This window comes from Anas acuta, chromosome 8 (assembly GCF_963932015.1).
Source record: "Anas acuta chromosome 8, bAnaAcu1.1, whole genome shotgun sequence".
Taxonomy (NCBI): Eukaryota; Metazoa; Chordata; class Aves; order Anseriformes; family Anatidae; genus Anas; species Anas acuta.
In genome coordinates, this window is record NC_088986.1 from 30905192 (window position 1) to 30931985 (window position 26794).

General features: G+C 39.5%; 1 protein-coding gene across 6 annotated transcripts in view; it reads left to right on the forward strand.

Annotated features, from left to right (window-relative positions):
• Positions 1–510: 510 nt before the first annotated feature.
• ABCA4 (ATP binding cassette subfamily A member 4) overlaps positions 511–26794 on the forward strand; it is a 76453-nt gene continuing 50169 nt past the window's right edge. For 2 of the 6 annotated variants that reach the window (XM_068689987.1, XM_068689986.1), the window contains exons 1-9: positions 516–942; positions 7656–7748; positions 11573–11666; positions 12658–12799; positions 14127–14266; positions 16812–16939; positions 21648–21845; positions 25452–25541; positions 25915–26152. In XM_068689987.1, the coding sequence (XP_068546088.1) occupies positions 7683–7748; positions 11573–11666; positions 12658–12799; positions 14127–14266; positions 16812–16939; positions 21648–21845; positions 25452–25541; positions 25915–26152 (1096 nt within the window). In that variant the 5' untranslated portion in view covers positions 516–942; positions 7656–7682. Of the gene's footprint in view, positions 943–7655; positions 7749–10989; positions 11142–11572; positions 11667–12657; positions 12800–14126; positions 14267–16811; positions 16940–21647; positions 21846–25451; positions 25542–25914; positions 26153–26794 lie in introns of those variants that run through there. The other 4 variants (XM_068689988.1, XR_011098747.1, XM_068689983.1 and 1 more) reach the window with 4 other exon arrangements.

The window sequence follows — 26794 nt, forward strand, 5'->3', positions numbered from 1 at the left end:
CCTGTTGAAAGGCAAAAGCTAGAAAAAGAATGAAGAAAAAGCCCCTTTTTATGACTTTATTTTTTAAAGATATTTTTATGCCTTGCTTGTTTGCTTGTTTCTTTCTGATGTTGTCCTGAAGGTAGTAAGATAGGATTGAACTTTGAGAAATTAGGTTTTTAAGTATAAAAGTTAACTTATTTCTACTGATTTAAAATCAGTATTTAGCTTTGTTACATTGTGTAGGAAAACTAGAGGTAATAATGGATGTAACTAATTGTTTCACTTGTCTTCTGTCAACAATACATATAATTTTTTTTTCTGAATGTATGCAGCAAATCATTTTTCTATGTTATCGTACTAACAGCAAGCAAAAAAGGAAGAAAGCACAGAAGAAGTGCCATTTTTTATTTTCCTGTGGTTTGGGAATTTGTAATAGTCTTACCACGCTTCAGCAGTATGCTGCTGATGGAACCAAGTTATTTTTGTTGACCCTTACACTCAGCCCCCGGAAGTGGAAATCAGTTCCTGCAAAAGGAAAATTAACAATCCAGAGATTTATGTATGCCGTGGATATAAGTCACATCCTTTGAGCTTGTTATCTTTGGGCAGCAAATGCACGCCATTCTAAATATTAACAAACTTGATTTGCATTAGCTTCTTTTGGAAAGCTGAATGAACAGTTCTTAATGTGGCATGGTTTTTTTTGTTTTGTTTTTGTTGTAGTTTTCTGCTTTTAGGAGGGGGGTTAATATCTGTGTTAATAAGCTTAACTTTTTTGGTAACTGAATTTCTTGTAGTGCCTGTGCTGTTCCTAATCGCAGTTGTCTCAAACCCTGGCTGATCTTGCGATCTGGATGCTTCTGCCTTTAAGAACAAAGGTAGATCTACAGCATGACTAATCACTTCAGAAGTTCACGTACCTCCAGAGCCCATGTGGAGTTCTCAACGCATTGTTGCTAGGTACTATTTTTAGCATGGACCTTCTCTGTAGTTAAATTGCACTGTTTTGCTCTACTTAAATTTGTAGAGTTTGAATCTTGACGATACAGTTCTATGTTAATCTGTCGAGTAATGCCTAGATAGGGAAGGATATTTCGGGACTGAAAATGAGTTACTACTTATTTATTCTGTCCTGCTACAGAATCTGAGGTTTATCTCTCCACTGTCTCCTGATTGCACTATTTTAGTTCTTTTTTCCTACACTTCTGTTCCATGTTTACCTGTCTAATTTAGGTTTCTAAGCTGTATAAGGTTAAGACAATTACTCTTAACAGACTTAAGACAAAGACAACAGTCATAATTGTGAAAGTGTTCCATTTAGGAAAGCAAGCTCCTTTCCACTAGCTCCCAATTAAGGTTTAATAAACAAGGCAGCCTGGTAAAATGTAAATATGTGGTAAAATTAGAAATGTTTCTAAAATATGTCCGCAGAGCAAAATGGAATCTTTCTTCATGTTTTATATGTTGTCTGCACCTCAAGTATTAATGCTATAATTTAAATATCTTGGTTTAGGCTAAAAAGAAAAATGTTTTTATATTCTGATTTATTTAGCAGAATCTTAACCTTGGCAATCAGTCTACTAATCACTGTTTTCTTTCTTTCACTGATTCCTTTGCAATTTGTACATGTTAATTAGGTTGTCTATCATTAAGGAGTTACTTCTCTTATAAGGAATCTCTCTCCTGATGGCTCTCAACAGCCCTAACTAGCAAGGTTTAATGTAGAAGGACAATCTGGATAACCTTACTTATGTCCCTTTTTCTTCCCAAGGTTATTAGTTCTGTCTTCTTTACTACTTAAATGCCAAGTGTCAGAAAAGTAGCTAAATTTTCTAGGGCGAATGCTAACAGAATGTTATCTGGCAATCCTTACCCCATTCATGACCTTGCACTGCAATTTTTACTTGCTAACAACAATAGTAAAAGTTACAGGACGGTGCAGGTATGTCATACATTGCGAGCAATGTGGGAACATGAGCTGACAGACTCTGTACTACTAGGGAATCTCTCAGTGAGATAGAAACAACATATTGGATAGTTCAGTAATGAGCCAAGAGGAGGAAGAGGAGAGGCCAGAGCACTGGCAGAGTACATATTTTATGGCCTTGGAATGAAGGCTTGAATTTCCTTTCACAGCTGTTGCAGAAAGATTGCAGAGTGCCCACCTGGGGTTTAGAGGAAGGTGAAAGGAGCTAGAACAGAATTGGCCTTTTCCCATTTTTCCAGCTGTAGGATTCATTCTTCAGAACACCAACAGGTTAGAGAGTCCTGGGTTATGCAAGGGTGTCAGAAAGCCATCTGACTGCCCGTAGTCAGCAGCTCTGTGAAGAGAACCTCAGTGGAAACCCTTAAGGAGTTGCAGGCATGCCACACTAATGGCAACAGAAATCTGATTGCTACTGGAGCTGCCTGCAACTAAATATATATATAAACTTGGCTTTCCAAGGGAGCCATCAGCCTGTTCAGCTGCAGAACCTGCTGTCAGTAGTGAAACTGCCAAAATCTTGTCTTGCCTTGAAGGTCAGCCAATTTTATTCTATTTTATTTTCCTGGGATCTAAACCCTTCCAACAGTTAATTGCTCAGAAGTGCGCTCGATTGGGTAAACATCTGAGAACTAGATGTGCTTCTTTTGAATTACTGAGGAAAAGAGGGGAAAAAAGTGAATGATACTGTCTAAATTCTAGCCTTTTCTATCACCCATGTATACATAGGAATCAAATGGTCAATCTGAACCTTGATACAGATTTTCTTTCTCACTCTTCTGTATTCAGGTGTTTGGTCTCAAAGTAAGACTTCAATTTTGTTCCCTCTGTTAAATGGTCAAAATAGGCCCCAAATCCCATCAGTGTGAAGCTGGATCTCCCAAAATAAAATTGTTGTCTGCTGCATGTCATTATCACAGAATCACAGAATTTTCTAGGTTGGAAGAGACCTCCAAGATCATCGAGTCCAACCTCTGACCTAAAACTAACAGTCCCCACTAAACCATATCCCTAAGCTCTACATCTAAACGTCTTTTGAAGACTTCCAGGGATGGTGACTCCACCACCTCCCTGGGCAGCCCGTTCCAATGCCTCACAACCCTTTCAGTAAAGAAATTCTTCCTAACATCTAACCTAAAACTCCCCTGGCATAACTTTAGCCAATTCCCCCTCGTCCTGTCACCAGGCACATGGGAGAACAGGCCAACCCCCACCTCACTACAGCCTCCTTTAATGTACTTATACAGAGCAATAAGGTCACCCCTGAGCCTCCTCTTCTCTAGGCTGAACAAGCCCAGCTCCTTCAGCCGCTCCTCGTAGGACTTGCTCTCCAGGCCCCTCACCAGCTTCGTCGCCCTTCTTTGGACCCGCTCAAGCACTGCGATGTCCTTCTTGTAGCGAGGGGCCCAAAACTGAACACAGTACTCGAGGTGCGGCCTCACCAGAGCCGAGTACAGGGGGACGATCACCTCCCTAGCCCTGCTGGTCACAGTGTTTCTGATACAAGCCAGGATGCCGTTGGCCTTCTTGGCCACCAGAGCACACTGCTGGCTCATACTCAGCCGACTGTCCACCATCACTCCCAGGTCCTTCTCTGCCTGGCAGCTCTCCAACCATTCCTCTCCCAGCCCGTAGCTCTGCTTGGGGTTATTGCGCCCCAGGTGCAGGACCCGGCACTTGGCCTTATTGAACTTCATACAGTTGACCTCAGCCCATCGGTGCAGCCTATCCAGATCCTCCTGCAGAGCCTTCCTACCCTCGAGCAGATCGACACACGCACCTAGCTTGGTGTCATCTGCAAACTTACTGAGGGTGCACTCAATGCCGTCATCCAGATCATTGATGAAGATGTTAAAGAGGACCGGCCCCAGCACCGAGCCCTGGGGGACGCCACTAGTGACTGGCCTCCAACTGGACTTGGCTCCATTCACCACAACTCTTTGGGCCCGGCTATCCAGCCAGTTTCTAACCCAACGAAGCGTGCGCCAGTCCAAGCCAAGAGCAGCCAGTTTCTTGAGGAGAATGCTGTGGGAGACGGTGTCAAAAGCCTTGCTGAAGTCAAGGTAGACCACATCCACAGCCTTTCCCTCGTCCACCCAGCGCGTCACTTTGTCGTAGAAGGAGATCAGGTTCGTCAAGCAGGACCTGCCTTCCATAAACCCATGCTGGCTGGGCCTGATCACCTGCTTGCCCTTCAAGTGCCGCATGATGACTCCCAAGAGGATCTGCTCCATGAGCTTCCCTGGTACTGAGGTCAAACTGACCGGCCTGTAGTTCCCCGGGTCTGCCCTCCGGCCCTTCTTGTAGATGGGCGTCACATTTGCTAGCCGCCAGTCAGCTGGGACCTCCCCCGATAGCCAGGACTGCTGATAAATGATGGATAGGGGCTTGGCCAGCTCCTCTGCCAGTTCTCTCAGTACCCTTGGGTGGATCCCATCCGGCCCCATCGATTTGTGGACATCCAAGTGCCGTAGCAGGTCACCAACCAGTTCTTCGTGGATGGTGAGGGCCACATCCTGCCCCCCGTCCCCTTCCACCAGTTCTGGGTACTGGGTATCCAGAGAGCAACCGGTTTTGCCGCTAAAGACTGAGGCAAAGAAGGCATTGAGCACCTCCGCCTTTTCCTCATCTCTTGTAACTAAGTTTCCCCCTGCATCCAGTAAAGGATGGAGATTCTCCCTAGTCCTCCTTTTTGTGTTGATGTATTTATAAAAGCGTTTTTTATTATCTTTAACGGCAGTAGCCAGATTGAGCTCCAGACGAGCTTTGGCCTTCCTAATCTTGTCCCTGCACAGCCTCGCTACATCCTTATAGTCCTCCTTAGTGGCCTGCCCAATTTTCCAAAGATTATAAACCCTCTTTTTTCTCCTAAGCTCAAGCCACAATTCTCTGTTGAGCCAGGCTGGTCTTCTTCCCCGCTGGCTCATCTTTGGGCGCATGGGAATAGACCGCTCCTGCACCATTAGGATTTGCCTCTTAAAGAGCGCCCAGCCTTCCTGGACCCCTCTGCCCTTCAGAACTGCCTCCCATGGGACTCCACCAACTAGTGTCCTGAGCAGCCCAAAGTCAGCCCTCCGAAAGTCCAATACAGTGGTTTTACTGGTTCCCTTCCTGGCCCCGCCAAGAATAGTGAACTCCACCATTTCGTGGTCACTCTGCCCAAGACTGTTCCCGACAATCACATCCTCCACCAGTCCTTCTCTGTTTGTGAAGAGAAGGTCTAGCGGGGCACCACCCCTGGTAGGTTCACTAATCAGCTGCGTCAGGAAGCTATCTTCCACTTTCTCCAGAAACCTCCTAGACTGCTTCCTCTGGGCTGTGTTGTGCTTCCAGGATATGTCAGGGAAGTTGAAGTCCCCCACGAGTACAAGCGCTGACGATTTCGCAACTTCTGTCAGCTGCCTGTAGAACTCCTCATCCGTCTCCTCATCCTGGTTCGGCGGTCTATAGCAGACCCCGACCAGGACACTAGCCTTGTTGTCCCTGCCGATCCTAACCCAAAGGGACTCGATCTTGTCATTCCTAGCCTCGAGTTCTACAACATCGAGAGACTCTCTAATATAGAGAGCCACACCGCCACCCCTTCTGTGCTGCCTGTCCCTTCTGAAGAGCCTATAGCCAGGCATCGCAGCACTCCAGTCATGAGACTGGTCCCACCACGTTTCCGTGATGGCAACCAAGTCGTAGCCTGCCCGCTGCACGATGGCTTCCAGCTCCTCCTGTTTATTACCCATGCTGCGTGCATTGGTGTAGATGCACTTCAGCTGGGCCTTTACCTTATCCTCCGGCCTTGCCATTGTTCCCCCTGGCACAGCCCCAACAGTCCTTGTTTCAGCCCCATCCCCCTTCTTACCTAGTTTATGTCTGTTATGTTTATGTCTATGTTTATGTCTAGTTTATGTTATTATGTCTGTTTAGGATCTTAATGCTCTCTGTACCATAAGGACTACTTTTCAACGCAGTAGCGTGGAATTGGTCAGAGTCACTCAAAGCAATTGGTTTATTTTGTTCCCTTTAGATTTTATCCTGTCAAGCTGGGAAGCTGTTGCAATCCAAAAGTGTATGTCTTCAAACCATCAAATGTTAATCCATTTACACTTTACAACAGCAATAGCTTTTTTTTACCTGGTCTCGTTTCCTGTGTTGTTCTAGAACTTGAGTTATTACAGTTGATGGACTAACAGTGAAAATTACACAAAACTCTTAACCTACAAAATATGGGAAATGATGCAGGTTTCGTCATCATCAGCTTTGCATTGATTTTTTCTGCAGAATTGATGTCTTGTTATTTGGTCCCCGGTAAGCAGCATAGACAATTCTAGCTAAGCTTGGTCTCAAACACTCTGTCCCCATCTCTTCCGTGTTCAATGTGTCAGAAGAGATCTGCATGTTTTTTAGGAACATTTTTCCAGCAGGTGTCAGCCCCCCTAACCAATGCTGTCTTCCTGTTTCCTGCTGAGGTCTGAATTTGTTTTCAGATCTTAAAATGTGCACCTGAGAAGATTTTCTGAAATGGTCAAAGAGTTATTACTTATTTTTGTGTCAACTAACTAATGCTGTGTTGACAGGTTAGGACAATATATTCTTACATGCTATCCAAGCTTTGCCTCTTAAAACAAGATTTCCTCCACTTAAGAGTTTATCTACAAACAAAATTCTGGATGAACAGTGGCAAGAGAGACTCAACAAATCACCTAATCTGTGAGCAGTTTTGCCTGTGCAATTCTTGATAGAGATTTGGGTAATATCCAACAAACAGATCTACATCATCATTCTCATAGTCAGAAAGTGCTTTCCAATATTTAACTTACATCTCCTTTCCACTGACTCCCAGTTACTAATCAATCATGAAGAAACTACTCTCTTATCCATAAGGCAGCTATAAAGTAGGAAGTGTATACAGGAATAAATTAAAATGTTTCCTTTATTTTTGAATAGGTCCCTGTATGTGGAAGGTGTCTGTTTAGACTTATGTGTCCAATTCTCTTTTTCTTTTTGAGGGTAAAAATTCACGGTGGTTAAAATGAGGCATGAATCTGGAAAGCAGAGCATACAGTGGCTTAAATTCTGTTGTATCCCCTGTAAAGTTTCCTACAAGGCGCTGAATTTAAAAACCTGTAAATCTGAGATCCTGTTTTCTTTGTTTGTTTGTTTGTTTTTTCTTTTTTATTTTGTTTTAAATGGGAACAAAATTAATTCGTCTTTCCAAAACCCAGTGTGCTTATCAGTATACATTTATAGTGTCTAAATGGAAAGACTGATTCTGCCTATAAGTATTTTTATGTAAAGTAATTGGAAATCCATGTTTTCTTGGAAAACAAAAAAAATATTTTAAAAACACTGATTTAATCTGATAAAGCGGTTAATTGTTTCATCATTTTATTACTTGAAAGTCCAATTTAATAGCTGGATTCAATGTTAGTGACATTTTTTCACTTGAAAGAAATGCTTTTCCTCTCTCTTTCTTTTTGCTGATAAAATGTGTGACAGGAAACAGCCTCAAAACAAAGGAAAACCACAATTTTTCATGTGTGATAGTATATCAAGTGCAAAATTACATGGCGCAGACAATGACAGGAACCAATCTCTACAATAACATAATCTTAAAATAAGAACAGAAAACAATTTTGTTGATCTCAGATCTGTTTAAATTGTCAGCTGAGAAATGTCAATGTATCCTTTGCCACAGGTTTGCTAGAACAGTTGGTGCAGAAGAATGAACTTCCTTAGGCAAATCAGACTTCTACTCTGGAAGAACTGGATTCTTCGGAAAAGACAAAAGGTAAAATATTAGTCTTTGGATTTCAGCTTTGGACCATGCAGTCCCCTGGATGAAATAACTGGTGATACATTTATCAGCATATAAAAATCACAAATTCCTGACAGAATCAAATGAGACTGGGATATTGTCTTGTGCAGTTCGCAAAGATGTTTCTTGCAGACAGAGTTGCATTGTTTTCTTTGTTTGTTTTACAAATACTACAGCATACAAGGAAAAGAGTTGTGGGCAGTAATATTTTGTTACATTCATAGAAGATCTGTTGTCAGGAAAATGTGGGCTCAGGGAAATTTGATTCCTAATTTTAGATTTGCCTCTTACACCCAACTGCTTTTAGAAGTGAATCCAATTAGGGGCTTGAAGCTCAATTAATTTTTTTTTCTTTATGTGCTTGAATATCATGATAAAAAAGTGGAAGTCAGAGAAGTATTTAAATCCTTTCAGTCCTTCTAGATCTTGTGACACTTAGTCATGGATTAGAGCAGATTTATGTATTAGTTTCTACTGTATTTCACCTTTTTTTTCTTCTTTTTTTTTATTTTCTGAAATTTCTTGGTCAAAACCCTAAGACAGGGTCATGGTTATATGATGTACTGAGACTGCTTCTGTCAAGCTGTTTTTCATGGAAAGTTCCCTTTGAGCTCATATAGAGAAAGACCAACCATTTCAAACTAAAAATAATAAGGAACTACAGTCAGGCAGCTGTGAAGCTGTAACAGTCATGCAGATGATTTTGTCTTGATACAGACATCAACAGGATCAAACAGAATCAGGATAAGTTGAAATGCTTGCCTATGCTGTCCTGATTTTTTCTGTGCTATCATTGTTTGAAAGTTGTAATAAATGTATCCGGAGTTGCTTGGAACCAGAGTTGCTTTGACTAGAACTTGGTCAAAACCAGACGGAAGGTACCTCCAACATTTCCAGTTATTTTGCTGACGGAGCTGAGACAGAGCCCACTTTTGTGTCCATGCTAATGTGATTGTTTGCTTGGTTTTGGCTAATAGAAAATAACAAAAGGTATATTGTGTAAAAATGCACCAGCTGTCTTGTCCTCTTCCATAACTCCTGGAGATCTTAGTTATTAGGAATGACTCAAGCTAAAAATTCCAGGATCAAAGAATTATGTGATTTTTCCATAGACAAATTGAATGTCTGTTGTTTCGTAGCTTCTCTGCAGACTTTATCCCACAGTTTGCATTGCCAGCAAGAGCTGGTGCATGCAACATTGTCAAGTCGTGATTTAATACAGTATGAAATTAACTGATCCACACCTAAATTACATCAAATATAAGGACCCCTTTACAAAGCTAGCCTGCATTTACTGATTACCAAGGAGCTGTAATAGTTTGGTTCTCAAGTTCAGGGAATAAAAAGAAAGGAAGAAGGAGAGAAAGAAAGAGAGAGAGGAAGGAAGGAAAAAAGGAAGGAAAGAAGGAAGGAAACATAAGTAAGTCCATCTTGGAATGTATAATATGTATACTGAGAGAATTGAAAGCCTTTTTTAAAAACTTTTTAGCAAATAGATCCGTGTCTTCAGTATTTTCAGTGTATGAAATACTGTTGATTTAAGCAAGTATTTCCAGATATTTCACCCAAAGTTCTTGCTTGGGTTTTAGGAATTCCTTTTTTTTTCTTTTTAATATTTTTCTTTTAGAAGTTTCAAAAGTGCTAGCCTCGGGGTTTCCTGGTGTTGCCAAAGAATGCCTTTTCGTGGTGATCATTCCTAGCTTTTAAGCACAGCGATTTAATCCACATCAGAGAAATATTTTCTCTACTCTGAAGGGTAAAACAAATTTTAAAACTGAGCCAGTAAAAATAATTTTATTTTTAAGTACATAAATCTACCTGCTTATTTGTTCACACAGAGAAACAAGGTAACCAAAACAAAAATCCCTAATGTCAAAAGCAGATACAAAATGTTTGGGGAAAATCAGCTTGGTTTTTGGTAACTATCATGCTGTACCACAAATGGAGGCATATCCAATCTTTTACCTAAGTTCATTATTTACTCTAATTGACAAGAGGAAAGGCTTCCTTACAGTTAACAGATGATCCACAGCCAATGTAGACTTGTCAGATTTATATGGTCTTACCACTGATCTTGTTCCATTACAAGTCCATGTGGATATTACATTCCTCTGTGTGCATTGCTGGAATTTTTGGCTCTTAATCTTATGGTTCTGTGGTTTTATGTGCTGCTCTCTGATCCTTCCTAGTATGTTCTGAGATACCGGTGTATTAACAGGAAAAGGCCTGCAGGAAAATATCAGAGGGCTAACAGCATTTGGTCAGTCCTCATTGTACAACGCACTGAATGAAAGCTTCACTTGTACTTTAGCCTTCAATCCCATCCAAACTAGTTAGATCAGAGAGAAAGTAATGCTGAATTCAACCTGAGGATTTTTTATTTCCTGGGAATGGAGGAAGAGCCAACACCTGAGCAATAACCCGGGTTATCTGCAGCAAAAATGACAACTCAGGAGTCTTCCCAAGTTCTTACCCCTTGGAGTTCATTTACACATAATGCTTATCCCAAACATCTTATTAAATTGTTGGCGGTGGGTGTTAGTGGTCTGCCCTGTAGACACACCAGCTGCTGAGAAGGACCTGTAACACTGTATGCTCAGCTGTGGAGGAGAAGAACTGTACAGTGGGAGATTTCCTACTCCAAAAATTTTGTCATCTGCCCTTTGCTTCTAGCAAGATTTTGTCTGGCTTTAAAAATGAGACATGCATAACTTCTTAGGTGATGTGATTTATTTATTTATTTATTTATTTATTTTAACAAACCAACCTCGTAACAAAGTGTGAAATAGGAAACAGTTGCCTGTTGAAAAGCTTTGTATCCTTTTGCCATAATCTTAAACTGTGTTTAATTAAAGCCAGTAAACAGAATGACAGTGGAAAAAGTAGGGCAGCTCCAAAAACCTGTTCTTAATTATTCTGTGGAGTATCTTTTACCCTGCATGGCTCAATCTGAAGAAAAAGGGGGAAAAAATTACATTCACTTGTGGCCTGTGGTGTCTTTGGCTCTGCTGCTGTACACACTACTGTTACATGTTTGGTGCCTGATGTGGGAGGCAGGAGTAAAAGAAAGGAGGCAGGGAGAGCTTTCCTGTGCATGTAGTACAACCCACGCAGTGGAAAGAGTCTGTCCTGGCTCTTGCAGGGAGGAGGAAAAAAGCGCCACGTGGCTGGGCACACACACACACCAAAAAAAAAAAAAAAAAAAAAAAAAAAAAAAAAAAAAAAGCTGGTCCTCAGAGCCCAAAGCCTGTGTCACAAGATCAAAGAACTGTAGTTTCAAACCTCTGCCAAAACACACAGAGGCAGTAAAACTGAAACATGAGAGTGGAGGAAAGACTGAAAAAACAGGCAGGATGTTTCTCTGTGGTAAAGTAGTGCCCTTAATTTTCTGTCACAGCTAGCAGCTGATGTCTGTACTAAGTGTATTAAAAGACCTGGGCAATAAAGCAGCCTTGGATGGAGCCTTGCATGTTATTCAGTAAGAGGTTTGATCTTAATGTATACATTTTTACCTGTATTAGAAAATTAATGATGTCAAAATGAGTGGTGACAAAAAGAGGCAAAAGTAAATATAAAAGAATGTAGGTTTATGATAAAGGCTTTACCTTCAGGTATGTATGTTACACTTTAGCCTGCTAATGAGTCCAGCGTTGCAAAAGTGTGGATAAAATCCCTCTGTTTCTCTATTGCATCTAATCCTGTTTTTCTGTATTGTTACGGTGTCATCCACTTCGTGTAAGAACTTAATTTATCTTTAACATTTGGTTTGAATGGATTTTTGCTTTTTGTTTTTCCAGCTTCGTCTTCTGGTGGAGCTTGTGTGGCCTCTGTCATTATTTCTTGCCCTTGTGTGGCTGAGGAAGGCTAATCCATTATATCGCCAACATGAATGTAAGAACATTTGACAAGTTTAATGCTCTGACCTGTGTTAGGTAATGCCTAGAAGGTCTCAGACAGAGATATTGGTCTTGGATGCCAAGTATTTTCTAATGGCAAAAGGACAGACTTTGCTGTGAGTAGTTTAGTTATTTGTAGCCATATATTATAAAACTTACCAACAAGGGGGAAAAAAACTCTAGTTTTCCTGTGAGCTATTTTGTGGTTGGACTTACTTGATGTCTCAAGGCTCTGTCAAATTGTAGATTTCTATAATTCTGTTGTTGATGAATTGTCTCACTACTGAATATAAATAAATAAATAAAAAGGCTAGGTAAGAACTAAGTTCCAGTAGAAAATAGTCATATTGTTTTTATCAGTGCCTTTAGAAGATATTATGTGTGAACACTTAAGAGTTTTCCAGTGGAAGTGTAGACCTTAGTGAAGCAAATATGAATTTTACACAGTAGGCTTCTTTTCTTAGTAGGTAGTAACCAACTGACTGTCTTTATGCAAACCAGAGACCTTAAACCAGAGTTATACTGAAAGGCTGTAATGCTGATTATTGCTCCTCTTGTAATACTGACTCTTTCTGTATTTATTACTGTTTGTACATACTGTAGCATGATAATCATCCTAGTTGTTTAGTGTTCAGGCTAGATAATTACTTGACTCCAGAGATACCAGGTTTTGCTTATTTAGCTTGGACTGTTTATGAATGTGTTGCCTGAAAAATAAAAAAAAATCAGAAAGTAGGATTTTTGAAAGTATTCAGAATTCTAGTATTCCATTTCTGTTGGGGGGAGGGGGGGGACGACAAAAAAAACAACCTTCTCTGCCACTTGTCTCATTGGAAACAGAATTAGTCCAGTGCTAATTACTTTCAAAAATCCTATACAAACTATTCTTTGTTTAGTAAAAAAAACTCAGAATGCAATTCAGTTTCACACAAGCTCCATTAGAAAAGGCACGTAATCATTTATATTCTTTTGTTTCCCAACTCCAGGTCACTTCCCAAACAAGGCAATGCCATCTGCAGGAACACTGCCGTGGTTACATGGCATCTTCTGTAACATGAACAACCCTTGTTTCCGCAGCCCAACCCCTGGAGAGAGTCCAGGTGTTGTGTCCAACTACAACAACTCCATGTAAGCAGAGCTCTGTGTGCAAGACAGGGTTGCAGTAGTACAGGCCCGCTAGGCAACTGCTGTTAGCTTGCCCTGGGCACCTGTTGAACTTGTCACCCGCTGAGTGTTATAAGGAGAAAGGGTGAAGCATCTTCAGCCTGCTCAGATTGGTCCCTCAGTATATTGGGGAGAGTTTATAGAATAGTTCTGTGATGTAAGCAAAAAGGGAAAGGTGAGGATTTAAGAAGAATTAAAAGAAGATTTAAGAGGATTTAAATCCATAGCTTGGAGTTAATTTAGCATTTCAACTTTGTTCCTAGTGAACAGGGTTTAGAATAGTCACCTGGGCTTCTTTGTGGGTACAGTCATACAGTGAAGCTAAAGGGTTCCATTTTGTGTACATTCTGGCTTTTCTAGGCTGCTGTCCCTTTGTGAGTCAGAGTAAATTCAGTGCACTACAGAGGAAGCAAATACATTGTGTTTTCTGAAAGAATTTTGTCCTTCCTGTTTGCTGTTTCCTGTAAACTAAAATAAGTCATGTGGGCAGAGATTTACCTTTCCATGTATGGAAAAACATAACCATTAAAGAAATACTGTGCTTCTTAACAGGTATTTGTTCAAATTCTATCTGTTTTACTGCAGAAGGAAAAGCCTGTGATATTTCAATTCCTAGATGTGCTTGGCCTCCCATGCTGCTAATAAGATCTGTTTTTCATATCTGTTTATAAACACAGGACCTGACTGAATACTTATTTGAAATGTGTGTCCAAACCCAAGAACTGTAGGTGAACAGCTGCCTGTGGTGAAGTCAGGCACTGTTGTTTTCAACCCCCAATAGAAATATTTTCTGAAAGTACTTAAAAATCACTGTTACATTGGAGGGGACTGAGATGGGAGAGGGGGGAGGATTCTGTACGTTTCCATGTCATTTATCCAGCTGATCAGGGCTGCTTGTGCTCTGAATGCCCCAACCAAATGCCAAAGCAGATCCTGGGCCATAACTGGAGCAGGTTTTCAGTACAACTGTGACATAGGTGTTGTTTGGGGAAGGTCCTTTCCCCACAGCAAGATCATCATGGCTTATAAGAGACCAACCTTCTGCCACACCAGTAGCCCTCTGAAACCTGTGGACTCCAAAATCTGAATCCCACGCCACCTGAAACTACTTTGTTACCACCGCAAAACTGGACTTTGAGTTTCAAGGCTAAGGACAAAATAACTTTTTTCCTCATCCATAGCACAGAGAAAGTCAATCTTGCTTTTTTCTGCCTTTTTTTTTTTTTCTTTATGTGAAAGGTTCTTAAGAGTCATCAGTCTTAAGTTATTATTGATTCACTACTTCTTTCAGCCTTGCAAGAGTATATAAAGATGCTCAAGAGCTCTTACTGGAAGCCCCTGAAATCCGTGACCTTGGCAGAGTCTGGGAAGAACTGATCATTATGACTCAGTTTATGGAAACAATGAGAACTAATCCTGAAAGAATTGCAGGTAATTGTTTTCTCTATATCCTTTAGACTATTGAATTTTTCCTTCTGAAAACTGACTATTAGTTAACGATGCAGAGACTAACAATGTATTTCACACCTGGCTGTTACTCTGCTTATTGTTAGAGAGGGTAAACTAAAATTCATTAACAGAAGGTGTAACACACACCTTTCATTTGAGAGATGAGAGAGGCATTCAGTTTCATTCTGCAAACAGGTTCCTTAAATAACAGTAGACAAAACTCAAGCTACAGAAACAAAGAGACATCACCACCCAAAGTGAAACATGTGGATGAAGAGATTTCATTAATTGTTACTACAGTAGAGGCAATAGCACTAAGAAAGCATCACTGAAAGATGCAGAGGAATGAAAAGCTGGGAACATGCCTGAATAAATATGAAGGGCATAACCCAGAGAAGAGCTTAGAGAGATTTTTATTTCAAGTATTAGCTGAAATAGGTTTGGAACAGTGAGGAAAGAAACACTTTGTTCTTGTTTTGATTACGTGTTTAGAGAGATTAGGTATTGCAAACTTACATAATTTGCAATTCTGTTTGCTTATAAACTCCATTAATTTTTACGCAAAGTCATGTGCCAAACTCAAAATGCTATCCTTGGAAAATATAGGAAATGGACCAATAATCATTTTCTTAATTTAATATTTGGGCTTTAAATACATAATTTGAAAAGATACTCCTAAAACTAATGGCACAAAAATGCAATGACTTTCAGAATTGATCTGTCCCATTCTCAAATCCTTTGCCACAGGAATAATATTCTTATTAAAATCAAATATTGCCACCCAGCATATATTTTAATAAGATGTGTGTAAACCATCAGATACACATGCTCGACTATCCCATCAGAGGTTTCTAAGTAGAAGTAAGAAAGGGTGTTTCACTATAAATAACAGTGGGAAGATCAAAATGCAAACAACAAAAATCTGAGTATAATCTGAGATGTGTTTTTTACACAGCTATAGAAAACAAACACTCCTGTATAGGGGAGAGGAAAAGCATAAAGTGCAGTGGGTTTGTAGTATATTGCTCAGGGACAACACCCCATGTTTTGCATCCTGTATCAACTTTACTTACCAGCTGGGAAATAGAACACGTTGCTCCCAACTCCTGTGAAATATAATGCTAATGCTGTTTCAGAATCTGTTATTTAGTAATATGTTTTATTAAATAATAAAAGATTTTTGGAATCTCCTGTTTGCATAAAGCAAAGTCACAAAATCAGTTCTGCTAAAGTCAGCTAAAGTAATGAAATGTGAATTGCCACTTTTATCTATACAGAAAAAGGTACTGTTGAATTAACTACATGTATATAAGGTCTGTGTGTGTGTAACTTACTACTATTGCCTGTAAGAAACAACCTTAACAGAATACTAGGGCTGCAAAGCTGAGCAATGAAAAACTACCAAATGCTAGAATTAAAGCTGCTCCTCCTCCTGATTTCTTAAACCAGATTCACCTCTTGAGTCCTCTTTCCTTGTCCCACTCCCCCCTTGCATTTGACAATATGTGTTCTTGTAACGTGCTTCCTCCTCCACTGTGCCTGGGTGCCAGGAAGCGCATCAGTGAAAATACAAGCACAGTGAAAATACAACAGGCACCTAGAATTGTTTCAGTGTCTGCTGCTGAAATAAATACATGGAGGAGCAATTGCAGAAGTTCTGCTCAGCACCTGCAGCCCAGGGCAGAGTTAGCTTAATGCAGATTGAGATTGTAAAAGTTAGTTGTTGGACTTTAATAAGATTCTGCATAACTTGCATGAACAGAAACATTCAGCAGCAAATTAGTGCATGTTTATGTGGAGATGTCCAAAGCTGCATTCCCCATGTCAATGTGATATATGTTGTTCCTATCAGTTTCAAATTCCTGTTCTAAAGGCTGCAAGAGCTACTGCTTTTCAAACATTCTTTGCATAAGTCTGGGGGTGCTTGGTGAACTACCTTTAATTAAGGCCATAGTATTTAACAGACAGGAGTCATTTCATCACTTTCCAAGCTTTCACGTGGACCATGCTGAGGCAAAATTCATACTGATACACTAAATGCAAAAACTATAGAATCAGGTTAAATAGCTAAAGGTTATCAACAGCAAGTAATAAATTAGTGTAAGTGTAAAGGGTTGGCCAAAGTTATTCACACAAGATACAGCAGAAAGGACCCTCGTTCTAACAACAGTAGCATACTTCAATCCAAACATTTAAAATAAATCATTACCTGAGGAAAAAAAAATGCAGACACTTTCAAATGCCATCAGGGATGTTTTGAATATTCTCATTGCTCAAGTCCTACTCAGAAGGATCTTTGAGAGATCAGATATACAGAGTCAGAACAGCCGTCATTTTCTCATAATCATTCCCCAGCAAAAGATTAAAATCACGTTGAATTTCAAAAATAGTTTTGGACCCCATGAGTCACTACTAAGCACATGAGTCAAAGCACATATTTTTTGCTGGTTTAAGCCAGTGTTTGAGATGTTTCTTACCTTCCTTGGCCTAGAATTTCACTGATCCCCATACTCCTTTCTTCATCCAGGAAGAGGAATACGAATTCTAGACATTTTGAAAGATGGGGAGACTCTCACTTCCTTCTTGCTGGAAGATGCTCGTCTCCCAGATGTTGTTGTTTTCCAGCTTATTAATGCTCAAGTACGCCCTGAACAGGTGGGTAGAGTGAAAAAACTGCCAAGCATTTACCTGTGTGGAACACAATCCCTTGAGTTGTATATGCATGCAAAGTAGCTTCAGTGGGGACCTTGTGCCCAGAATTTCTGTTGCCTTACAGGTTACATGCATTATATCCACCTTTATGTTTTTGAATCTGGAAGAAGAGGTGTTTGTTTTGTCTTAAAATAATAATAATAATTAATAATAATGTTTTGAATATGTATTAAATAGAGATGTTTGTTTGACGCTGTTGTTGCAACTGAACTACAAAACAAACATCAAGAAATTATACTGCCAGGCAATGCATCTGTCCTCGTGATTAAAGACTTGGCTCAAAATCATAACGCAGCTGTGCATCTTTTTGGAACAGCAACCCTGCTGAATAGCAGCAGAGAACTATTTTCAGTTCTTGATTTAACATTTTAATTCTTTGCCCCAACGTCAGCAAAGTAATGTTGGCCTTATAGCACTGTCTCATGTGAATAGGTGGGAGTGGGTAATCGGCCCCACGTTTTCAGATTCCAACTGAACAGCAGACCTGCTCTGAAAATTCACAGTGAAAGCTGCAGGTCAAATTACTCCTGAAGCAGCTAAGTGGGAGACTGCGTTTGGCCAAGTCCAGGCAATCTGTGCATCTGCATGTACTGGTGTCTGCGAGCTGAGAGGAATGCTGTATTAATGAATGAATGTTGCTGAATCAGATCTCTGGAACAATTTTTACGTTGGGTTAGTGTGTGGGTAGAAGCAAATTAGTAATTGACACTAAAAGTTGCAATTCCTCTTTTTCACCACCACATAAAACACAAATGCTAGAACTGTGCATGGCCAGAAAGAGGGAAGAGATTAATGAATTTGCATTCAGTTCCTTTTGTGCACCACAGGTTCCAGCTAGAGTGACTAAATTGCCAGGTTATATATCTGCTCTATTCTTGTACCAGGGGAAGCTCTCCCCTCTCCTCACTTTGTTATGAAGCAATACGACAAGATGACAGCAATTGATACATCCTACTTGTCTTCATACCTCAGTATAAGTTGAAATGCCAAAAAAAATTGTTTCCTTGCTGCTCATGACAAGAAGAATTCTATAGAGATCCTTTTGGGCTTGCTTTTTCCTTTTTGCTCCCTTCCCTCTTCTTTGTCAGAAGTCTGCTGCATACAGAGAACTGTGTGCTGCTGTGTTAGGCTGCATTAGCTCCCCAGTGGCCTTCATTCAGCTACTGTTGAAAACTTTTTGGCTGCTAGTGTATACAGGACTGGTGGTGTTTTCCACACCATCACTGAAACTCTGATTGAGACCTGCTGGAACATGGTGTCTTTCTAATGTATTCTCTGTGCAGGTGTAGAAAGAGATGTAGTTCTTTTGATACTGGGAGTTAAAAGATTTGAAAATCATCTTGAGAGGAAGCTGAAGAAGGCCTGGCATTAAATACCACTTTTGCTGTCCTCTGTGAAGTTTTCTTGTTAGCAGTAATTGCAGGGGTACGAGGTCTTCTCACAGGAGCTGGTTTACAGATATGAGGAAAGAAAGTGCTATGAATGCTTCCTCCAAGAGCAACTGAAGTAGAAAAACTGATTTCATAGTTCTCAAAAACATAAGAGAATTATTTTCAATGGGAATTGAACTCTTGCTCTGCTGTGTGGGCTAAGTCACAAAATTCCTATAGACCTTATTGATATGACCAGCCCAAGTAATTGCTTTTAGTTAGTTGAGCTAGAAGTTGCAGAGCTATGACTGGAACACAGATCTGTGTTTGTCTGTAGCCTTAAACATGACAGCTCACCTCCAGTTCTTGCTGCTCTACCCTCTGTTTGCCTGTATATTGCTGCGCGTCCTCTCTCCTGGACTGTAATGGAATAGAGCTGATTGACCTGAAAGCAGCTTGTTTACAAGAACCTGACTGTTGCCAACAGCTGGCTGCAGATCTAGGTCTGAGCCGCCTGGGAGTGCAGGAAATGACACACAGACCTGAAAGCTAAACTTGATCAAACAGGCAACTGGCTGAAAAAATAATTTGGACTTCATTTCTTTAGCCAAACAGTGACACGTCGGGGGGGGGAAAAAAAAAAAAAAAGTATTGAAGTTTTCCTCTGAGGACCTGCTTCTTTTGAGTCATTCTAAGATAAGGATAAGAGACTGATGTTAAAACACAATAAGAAGTTCAAGAAAGATTGGCAACAGCCCACCCTACCGGAAAAATTGGAAGGGCGGAGGTTTGTTGTTCTGCTAATCCCATCTGTTCATGGAAATTCCTGAAATGCAGTTACAGTTTGTAAATAACCTGTCCTTTTTTTCTATGTTTAATCCTCCTCAAAGATGTTAATGTCACAGTTTTCTCATTTCACAAGTTAAAGCAAGGCTCCCAGGCTGCCTCCCTGTGCAGCTCAGTTGCATTACAGCCCACACTGGCTGGTGAGGTCAGGCATGTGCAGCTGAAAAATGCTCTTTTTGTAGTGACTGAACAAATAAGCAAGTTCTTTCACTGACAGCAGATCAGTCAAGTTCAAATCTTAGTTTGCAAGACTCTGTCCATCGGTTGCATGTCCTCTCTTGCATTCTGTCTTTACACTATCTAACTTGTATTAGCAATGTAACATACGTGTCTTTGTGTCACTCTGTGTGTTTTAACTTTGCTGTAAAGCAAATCTCATGTTCTCAGTAATATCTGTACTGGCAGATTCCCCATAGGCGAAATTGTACGGTGAAAAGGCACTAGCTAAGGCCACACTGTTAATTTGTCATCTAATTTTTGAACATTCATAATCTAGTAAGTAAACTGTCACTGTTACTGAATAGATTTAAGTGCTTATTGTGCCACTTATGGCAGAACAGCCCCCTGCAAAGAGAAAGCCTGTGCTTTCCATGCTGCCTGGACTGATGGTTTAGACTACATCTAAAAGATCAAGCAATGATGTAAAGGATGAGAAAACTGAGGGGTTAATTAGTTTAATTACTGCTGTGTGCTTAATTTTCAGGTATGTCCTGTTTTTTTTTTTAAGTTGTGTTATATGTTAGAACTCTTTCAGGATTTGTTACTCTACTTGTTCTCAGACTCCCTAGTGCAAATACAATATAGATTGTGTCAATATGTGGGTATACCTGTAGTGATGATAGGGACTGTACCTGTCAGATACTTCTACTAGAAATTCGTGTCCCTTTTTTGCATCGTTGTTCCTATACACAATTTGGGTGTAATTCATCTGTGTTTTTTGTAAAAATCAGCTCCACAAGCTGAAATTCAGAACAGTCATGATAAACAAAATACACTCTTGTTCTAGACCTCTCTTCACCTGATTTTCCACAGTCACACTTGCAGTTTTGCTGGTAGGTTCTGACATCTGAAGCACTTAATGAATAACTTCTCAAGCCTGAATCCACTCTCCACAGCAACTAAATTAATTTTATTTTAATCTCATTCATCTATGTTTTTAAATACTTCTCTTTACAGGCACCATGAAGCAAGTCTCAGCTGCTAATTACAGGAGACTGGCAGATACAAAATTTTGATAATGTTCGGAATCACTTAGATGGCCTTGTTAATTGACTTAGGAAATAAATGTGTACCTGGTGTAGGCTTGGTATGTTTGTTTTGAACCAAATGTCTTGAGGACTGGAATACTCAGCAAATAATTTTTCTAAAGAAAGTTATATTTTATGCATATTTTGTCAGTTTCTTTTTCTTTGCAGTTTTTAAAAAGCATCTAGCCTAACAATATAGTGTCAATGCACAGTCCTCATTTGTCTGAACGTCTGTGTTTGTCTCAAACATGGCATGCATTTAGAGTCATTATGGTATTGTGAACTTTTTTCTATGCAGTTTGTACCAGCAAACAGATGTACAGAGGATGGGAACAGCCTCTGAGCAATTTTCAGTGCTACTTTTTATTTTATTGTCATGTATTCTGTCCATTGTAAGGCAAGTAGAACTGAATCGTAGACTTCCAAAAGTATTCCATTACGACAATACAAGTCCTAGGTAAATACATCAATTTCTGTGGAGTTATTCTGTATTTACACTGGTTTCAACTATAAACTAATTTGCTCTCGCTGGTTAAACACTAAAGATAACTTCTTTATTTTCTGTTCCATATTTAGATTAGAAGCTGAAATAAGTAGGTTGGGTGTGGTTTAATGTAAAATGGCTTTAGTGAGCCTGGCTGTATGCCTGTGCACAGAGACTATGAATAATGGCTGTGGGGAAGCACTGAAGTGAAAGAATCATAACTGAAATAAAATAGTGAGGGAAATCAAGCTTGAGCAAAGGCAATTGGAGTCGTCTTTTTCCAGTTAGAACAGCTGACAGCAAAACTATAACCAGGATAAACAAAAGTTATAGTGATGTGGCACATTTGATTGGTCTTGGGGAAATACTTTCAAACAAGTTAAAGCTTAACCATAAGGATGGGTTGCATGGCACGGCCTCAGGCATGCTTAGATGACAGAGAGAAAGCAAAGAAGATTCATAAGAACTTCTGCAATGGAAAGAAGAATCACTAGTGTGAAGAAAAACCTGTCTGAAGGTGAGGTGATCTAGCATAACATCAAGTGAAGGTGATTGAAGAGTTAGTGTTTCAGCTGACCACATCTTCCTGCCATTCAGGAAATATTAGCAGATGTTGATATCAAGATGTCTGTTGTTGATAAATCTGAGTTGTTCCTGCATAGTCTGAAGGTTCAATAATAATAATACATTATTTTTGGTTGCAGTTTGCCTATGGTGTACCCAACTTGACTCTGAAGGACATTGCTTGCAGTCAGATGCTACTGGACCGCTTTATTATCTTCAGCAGCAGAAGAGGTCTCCCTTCGGTCCACAAGGCCATGTGTGCCCTCTCCCAGGAAAGCCTACAGAGAGTGGAAGATGCCTTGTATGCAAATGTTGATTTCTTTAAGCTATTTCAGCTGGTAAGTATTAACACAATCATCTTGCCTTATGTGGTCACTTTTGGCTGTTATGTCACTGTACTTCAGGAATTTTCTTTCTAATGCATCACCAGTGTTTTGAGAGGTCTTCGTTTATTTGCCCCCAAAAATGTGAAGTTATGGATATATAATTATTAACCTAACATCAGCAGGACCACTGGACAGTTTGGAGCATGCTTTGGGAGGTAACAGGTGAAATTCACTTACAAGAGAACTAAAAGATTCAAATAAAATTTTAAAAAGTTTGTGGAATCTGGCCTTCCTAGTCTGTGTAACAGAACAGAGCTCAGGAAGACCTCTCTGGACCTTGCTGAGAGATCTGAAATACTCCCATACAACCCATCCTGTATTTGCTCCATCCAGCGTGACGGCATTTTACTCTGAAGTCAAAGCCATGATGCAACTTGAATTGGGATACCCATATGTGCCTTTGTGTTTGTTTGTTGAAACAAGTTGTACTGGTTTTCATTACTCTTTCTACAGAAGCTCTTCCTTCTGTTCATTTTCATTGTTCTTCTTTGTGCTGCTCATATTTCTGCTGTGTCCTTGCCATAAATTAACTGGTACTGCAACCAGAGTTCAGTATTTCCATGTGTCATGTGTATATATATATATATATATATATGTATATATATATAAATAATATATTATATTATATTTATATATAATATATTTAATATAAATATATATATAAATATATAAAAACATATATAAATATATATATATAAGAAATACCATTATGCCATCACATATAGATATAGATATATCTATAGATATAGATATAGATATAGATATCATATATATATATATATATATGTGATGGCATAATGGTATTTTTTGTTCTTGCTCTCTGTTATTTTCCTGGTGTTTTCTAATATTCCATTTGTCTTCTGAACACAGAGCTGTTGCTTTCAGAGAACTAACTGTAAAGACTCCAAAGTCTCTTTCCATATAATAGCCCATCACTGTGTATGACGATGATGTTTTTTCCCCACGTTTGTGACTTTGCATTTTGCAACACTGAATTTAATTTGCTGTTTTTCACCTTGTAGATAAATGTCGTGAGGTCATCACATTGACAGTATACAACAGGCAGCATATATGGGGAGTTGATGAAGTTAGAAAGCATTGATCAGACTTTCCTGCCACAGCACAAAACATCACAGTTCATTTAACATGGATTTAATTCAGCTTTGACTTACTCAGAACTGGGAACACAGGATGCCAGAAGCTTTAATTGACACACCAGCCAAATTACTGTTTGATTATTTTAGCATTGGCAGACATTTATTGAGCCTGTGTGATTTTGCCAGTCCTGATAAGAATCTGTGGTGAGTTTCTGAAAGCTTCTGATTGTTTTCCATTTCTAAAAATATACACAGATATTTTCATATAACTGGTGCTTGCTGGAAGTAGAAGAGAGTCCTACAGTACTTCTCAGGTAAGTTTTCAGCACTGAAGGACATCCTGTAAATACACATGCTACACTGCCCAGCTTCAGGATTAAGCTGCTAATATCATGATTTTGCTCCCATATCAAATAAAATAGAAAGAAGAGATTTGATGAAGCAGTTGTCTGTGTTTAAACAAAAATAGACTTGTGAGAAACAGGAACATAAACCTGAAACTAAACACCAGAATTGTCAAAGATGTATGTTTATGATCTGGTCTTTTCCTACAAGGTCCGTCTGCCAAGACTTCCCCTCAGTATTGGAAGTCTGTGTGTTGGAAACACACGGTTGGATCCACAGCCTGATTCCCAGGGGTTTTAATATGTACCTAGATGAAGAGGGAGGGTTTTCATGATTCCTAGCAAAATGATACCTCATGTCTTCAAGATCCCAGGTTATTTTCTACCCTCTTACACTGTCAATCCCTCTGTACTTCATGGTCCTCAGGCTACAGTTGTAACCAACTACATACCAGAATTTATTTTTTCAGAGCTCCTTTTGTGAGTAGGCCTCATTTTAGGATCGGCAGCTGACTTGGGGATTCCAGAACTGGGCTTTCTGTTTTCTGAAGGAAACTCTTCAATGTTCATTTGTTGTTTTTTCTCTTGTTTTTGTTTGTTTGTTTGTTTTACAGCACTATCTTTAATTCTAGTGAATGTGAAAATAGTTGGATAAACATTTTGGAGAAAGCTTTTGTTCCTCTCTGTGCTAAGGGTCAATACACATTCCTAATTATATGCTCTGATATTTAGGTCAAATGTGTGCATAGTTTGTATATAATCCCTATTGATCCTGTCTTTTGTGTGCTCCTAGAGAACGCGAACTAACTTGAGTACAAACACAGTCCTTTTACAAAATTTCTTTTAAGACCTGGTTCATACAGAGTGCCTCCTGCAAGGAATAATACTTAGGAAAAAACACATGCAAGTTTGCCCCTATTTTTCCTTCTTTTCCTCTAGCTACAGGAAACAGGTTCTTAATTACATATTTAGCTCAGGCTTTTCTCTGGTTTGTTTCATTTTGTTTACAATATTGTTGCTCATAGTTTCAAAAAGGCCAAGTTAGGACAAGTGCTCCAAGAATGCTGTATAATCTGTGCAGAAACTGGTTCCCTTCAAGTGAAAAGGGAGAAGTATATTTTGAAGCAGTACTTGTGTATACTTCCTGCCTCTACTGGAAGTGACAGATCAGAACATGCAAACATAAGCGTTCCATAAAAACTCTTGCTGCTGTGATTCCCTGCCAGGTGCCTACATAGTGCAGCTCTGTCTTTTGCTTTTTTAACCACCAACTGACTGAAAGAAATGGCAGGGAATAAGCAGGGTGTATAGCTGCACAGTCTTGGGGAAATCTTTTTAGAAGTTTATCTAATAAATATTATGGTCTATTCAAAAATCCTGCTTTTTTTTTTTTTAATACTTGAGAAATAAATGCCTGTAAAAACCTCAGAGTGCCAACACCAAGTGCACACATGATTCTTCAGAGATTTCACAAAGAGGGATGCAATGATGCAAGTAGTAAGTGGCAGCATGCCATGGTGTCACCTGTTTCTTAAAAAGCTAGCAATAAATAAAGTGTCAACTTCTGGCAGAAAGGCCATTTGGTCAGTCTGCAGGAGCCTGGAGAAGCAGATCTGGTTTCTGGCAGATCTAACAGACCTTAAGCACCAGTCTCCAAAATCAGGAGATCTCACAAATACTACCAGGTATTTTACCTCCATGGCAAACAGAGGCTTCTGAATCACAACACTTGTTCAATTCAGAAGTTAATAAGAGTCTCTGCATCTCACTGGAAACAACAGCCTCTAAGAAACAACTTCTCATAAATCCCAGTTCCTGCATTGCTCCTTTATTTTTGTACCTTTCAGTATTGTAGGCTTAGATAAGCAAAACATCCCAGGCTATACTTTCAATGGCCTGTGACTGTTTCAGCCTCATATTAGTAAGACAACTTACTCAGGCAGTTGTGAGAGTCTACACTATGGGTTTGTGGTCCCACAAATCTCACAAGACAGTGTTACAAATAATTCAAAGCATTTGAACTGAAGAGATGCTGGTTGGATTTTCTTCTCACTATATGAGCTGTTGTCATGTAGAAACTGTCCAAAACTCATCTGTGTTTTCTGATGTATTCACAGCTTCCTACTGTGTTGGACAGAAACTCACCAGGTGTTGATCTGAGGTCTTGGGGGAGGGTGCTGTCTAATGTCTCCCAAGCAGCACAAAAGGTAAGTGGTCTGCTAACAGATGGCATCACTTTTCTGAATAGTTTGTAGTTCTTTGTCCATTTTGTTCTTTTTATTTCCTATTATCTGCCTTATCAGAAAGGAAATAGAATTGTTTGGGAAGAACTCTTTCCTTAGAAATTCATTATTCTCTCATTACAAAATAAGTGTGGGCATAAGCACTGGCAATTATGAAGCATTTGATTTCTTCAGAACAAACGTGGGAGAACAAGAACTGAAAATCGTGCCTGTGACCAGCATAGAGGAGATGAAAGGATGAGGTTCTAACTGCATCTAGTCTGTGCACTACTGGTGACCTCTCCATATACTTTCTTCTTTTGAGGGCTGCAATTAACAAAGTCTTGTTTTACTGCAGCTAGCCAAGAAGTCAAGTGTTCAGGACCTTTTCAAGGCTTTACAACCATTTGTACAAGATGGAAGAACTGAATCCTTAGGCCACTGGGTGAGCTCCATGTCTGATCTTTTCTGTGGCTACCCAGAAGGAGGTGGATCCAGAGTGCTTTCCTTCAACTGGTATGAAGATAACAACTACAAAGCTTTCCTGGGGATTGACTCTACAAAGAAATCCAGTTATCTCTATGATAATACAACCAGTAAGTTTTTCCATCAAACTATGACAGAGAGTGTAGACAAGTGAAGCTTATGTTAGAATACCACTGTGGCTTTTATAAAATAACACTTTAAAGTAGTTAATATGGGAAATTAGGGACAGGTGAAATAGTTTTGCTCAAATGTACTTTTTAACTGAAAGCAAAGAAGACCAGGAATTGAGAACTGACAGAAACACACTAACTTTCACTATGAAGGCATAAACATCATCATCATTACTTTCTAATATATGCTACTGATATCAGGAAGAACTAAATACTTCTGGAAAAAAAGTTCAGGAAACTCTATGGTGCATCCTTCTTGATTTACTTTTCTCCAAGACAAATTTATTTGGAAGTCTCTTGATTGTTGGCCTGGAGTGCAGTAATATTTAAAACTCTCCTTTTAAATAACACTTAATGTGATGGATGGTGGCTGGTTTTCTTTTCCTGCGTAAAAGTACATATATTTTGTTTCAATAATGTTCTACATGTTAATTAAATCTTAGGTACAAAGTAACACCATTTATAACTTTAAAATATTTTTGCTTTGACTTCTTCACTTACCTCCTTGCTATTGTAATAGAAATGTTCTTCTTTTCTACCATTCATTATTTTATATCCTTATTATGTCCTTTTTATTTGCTG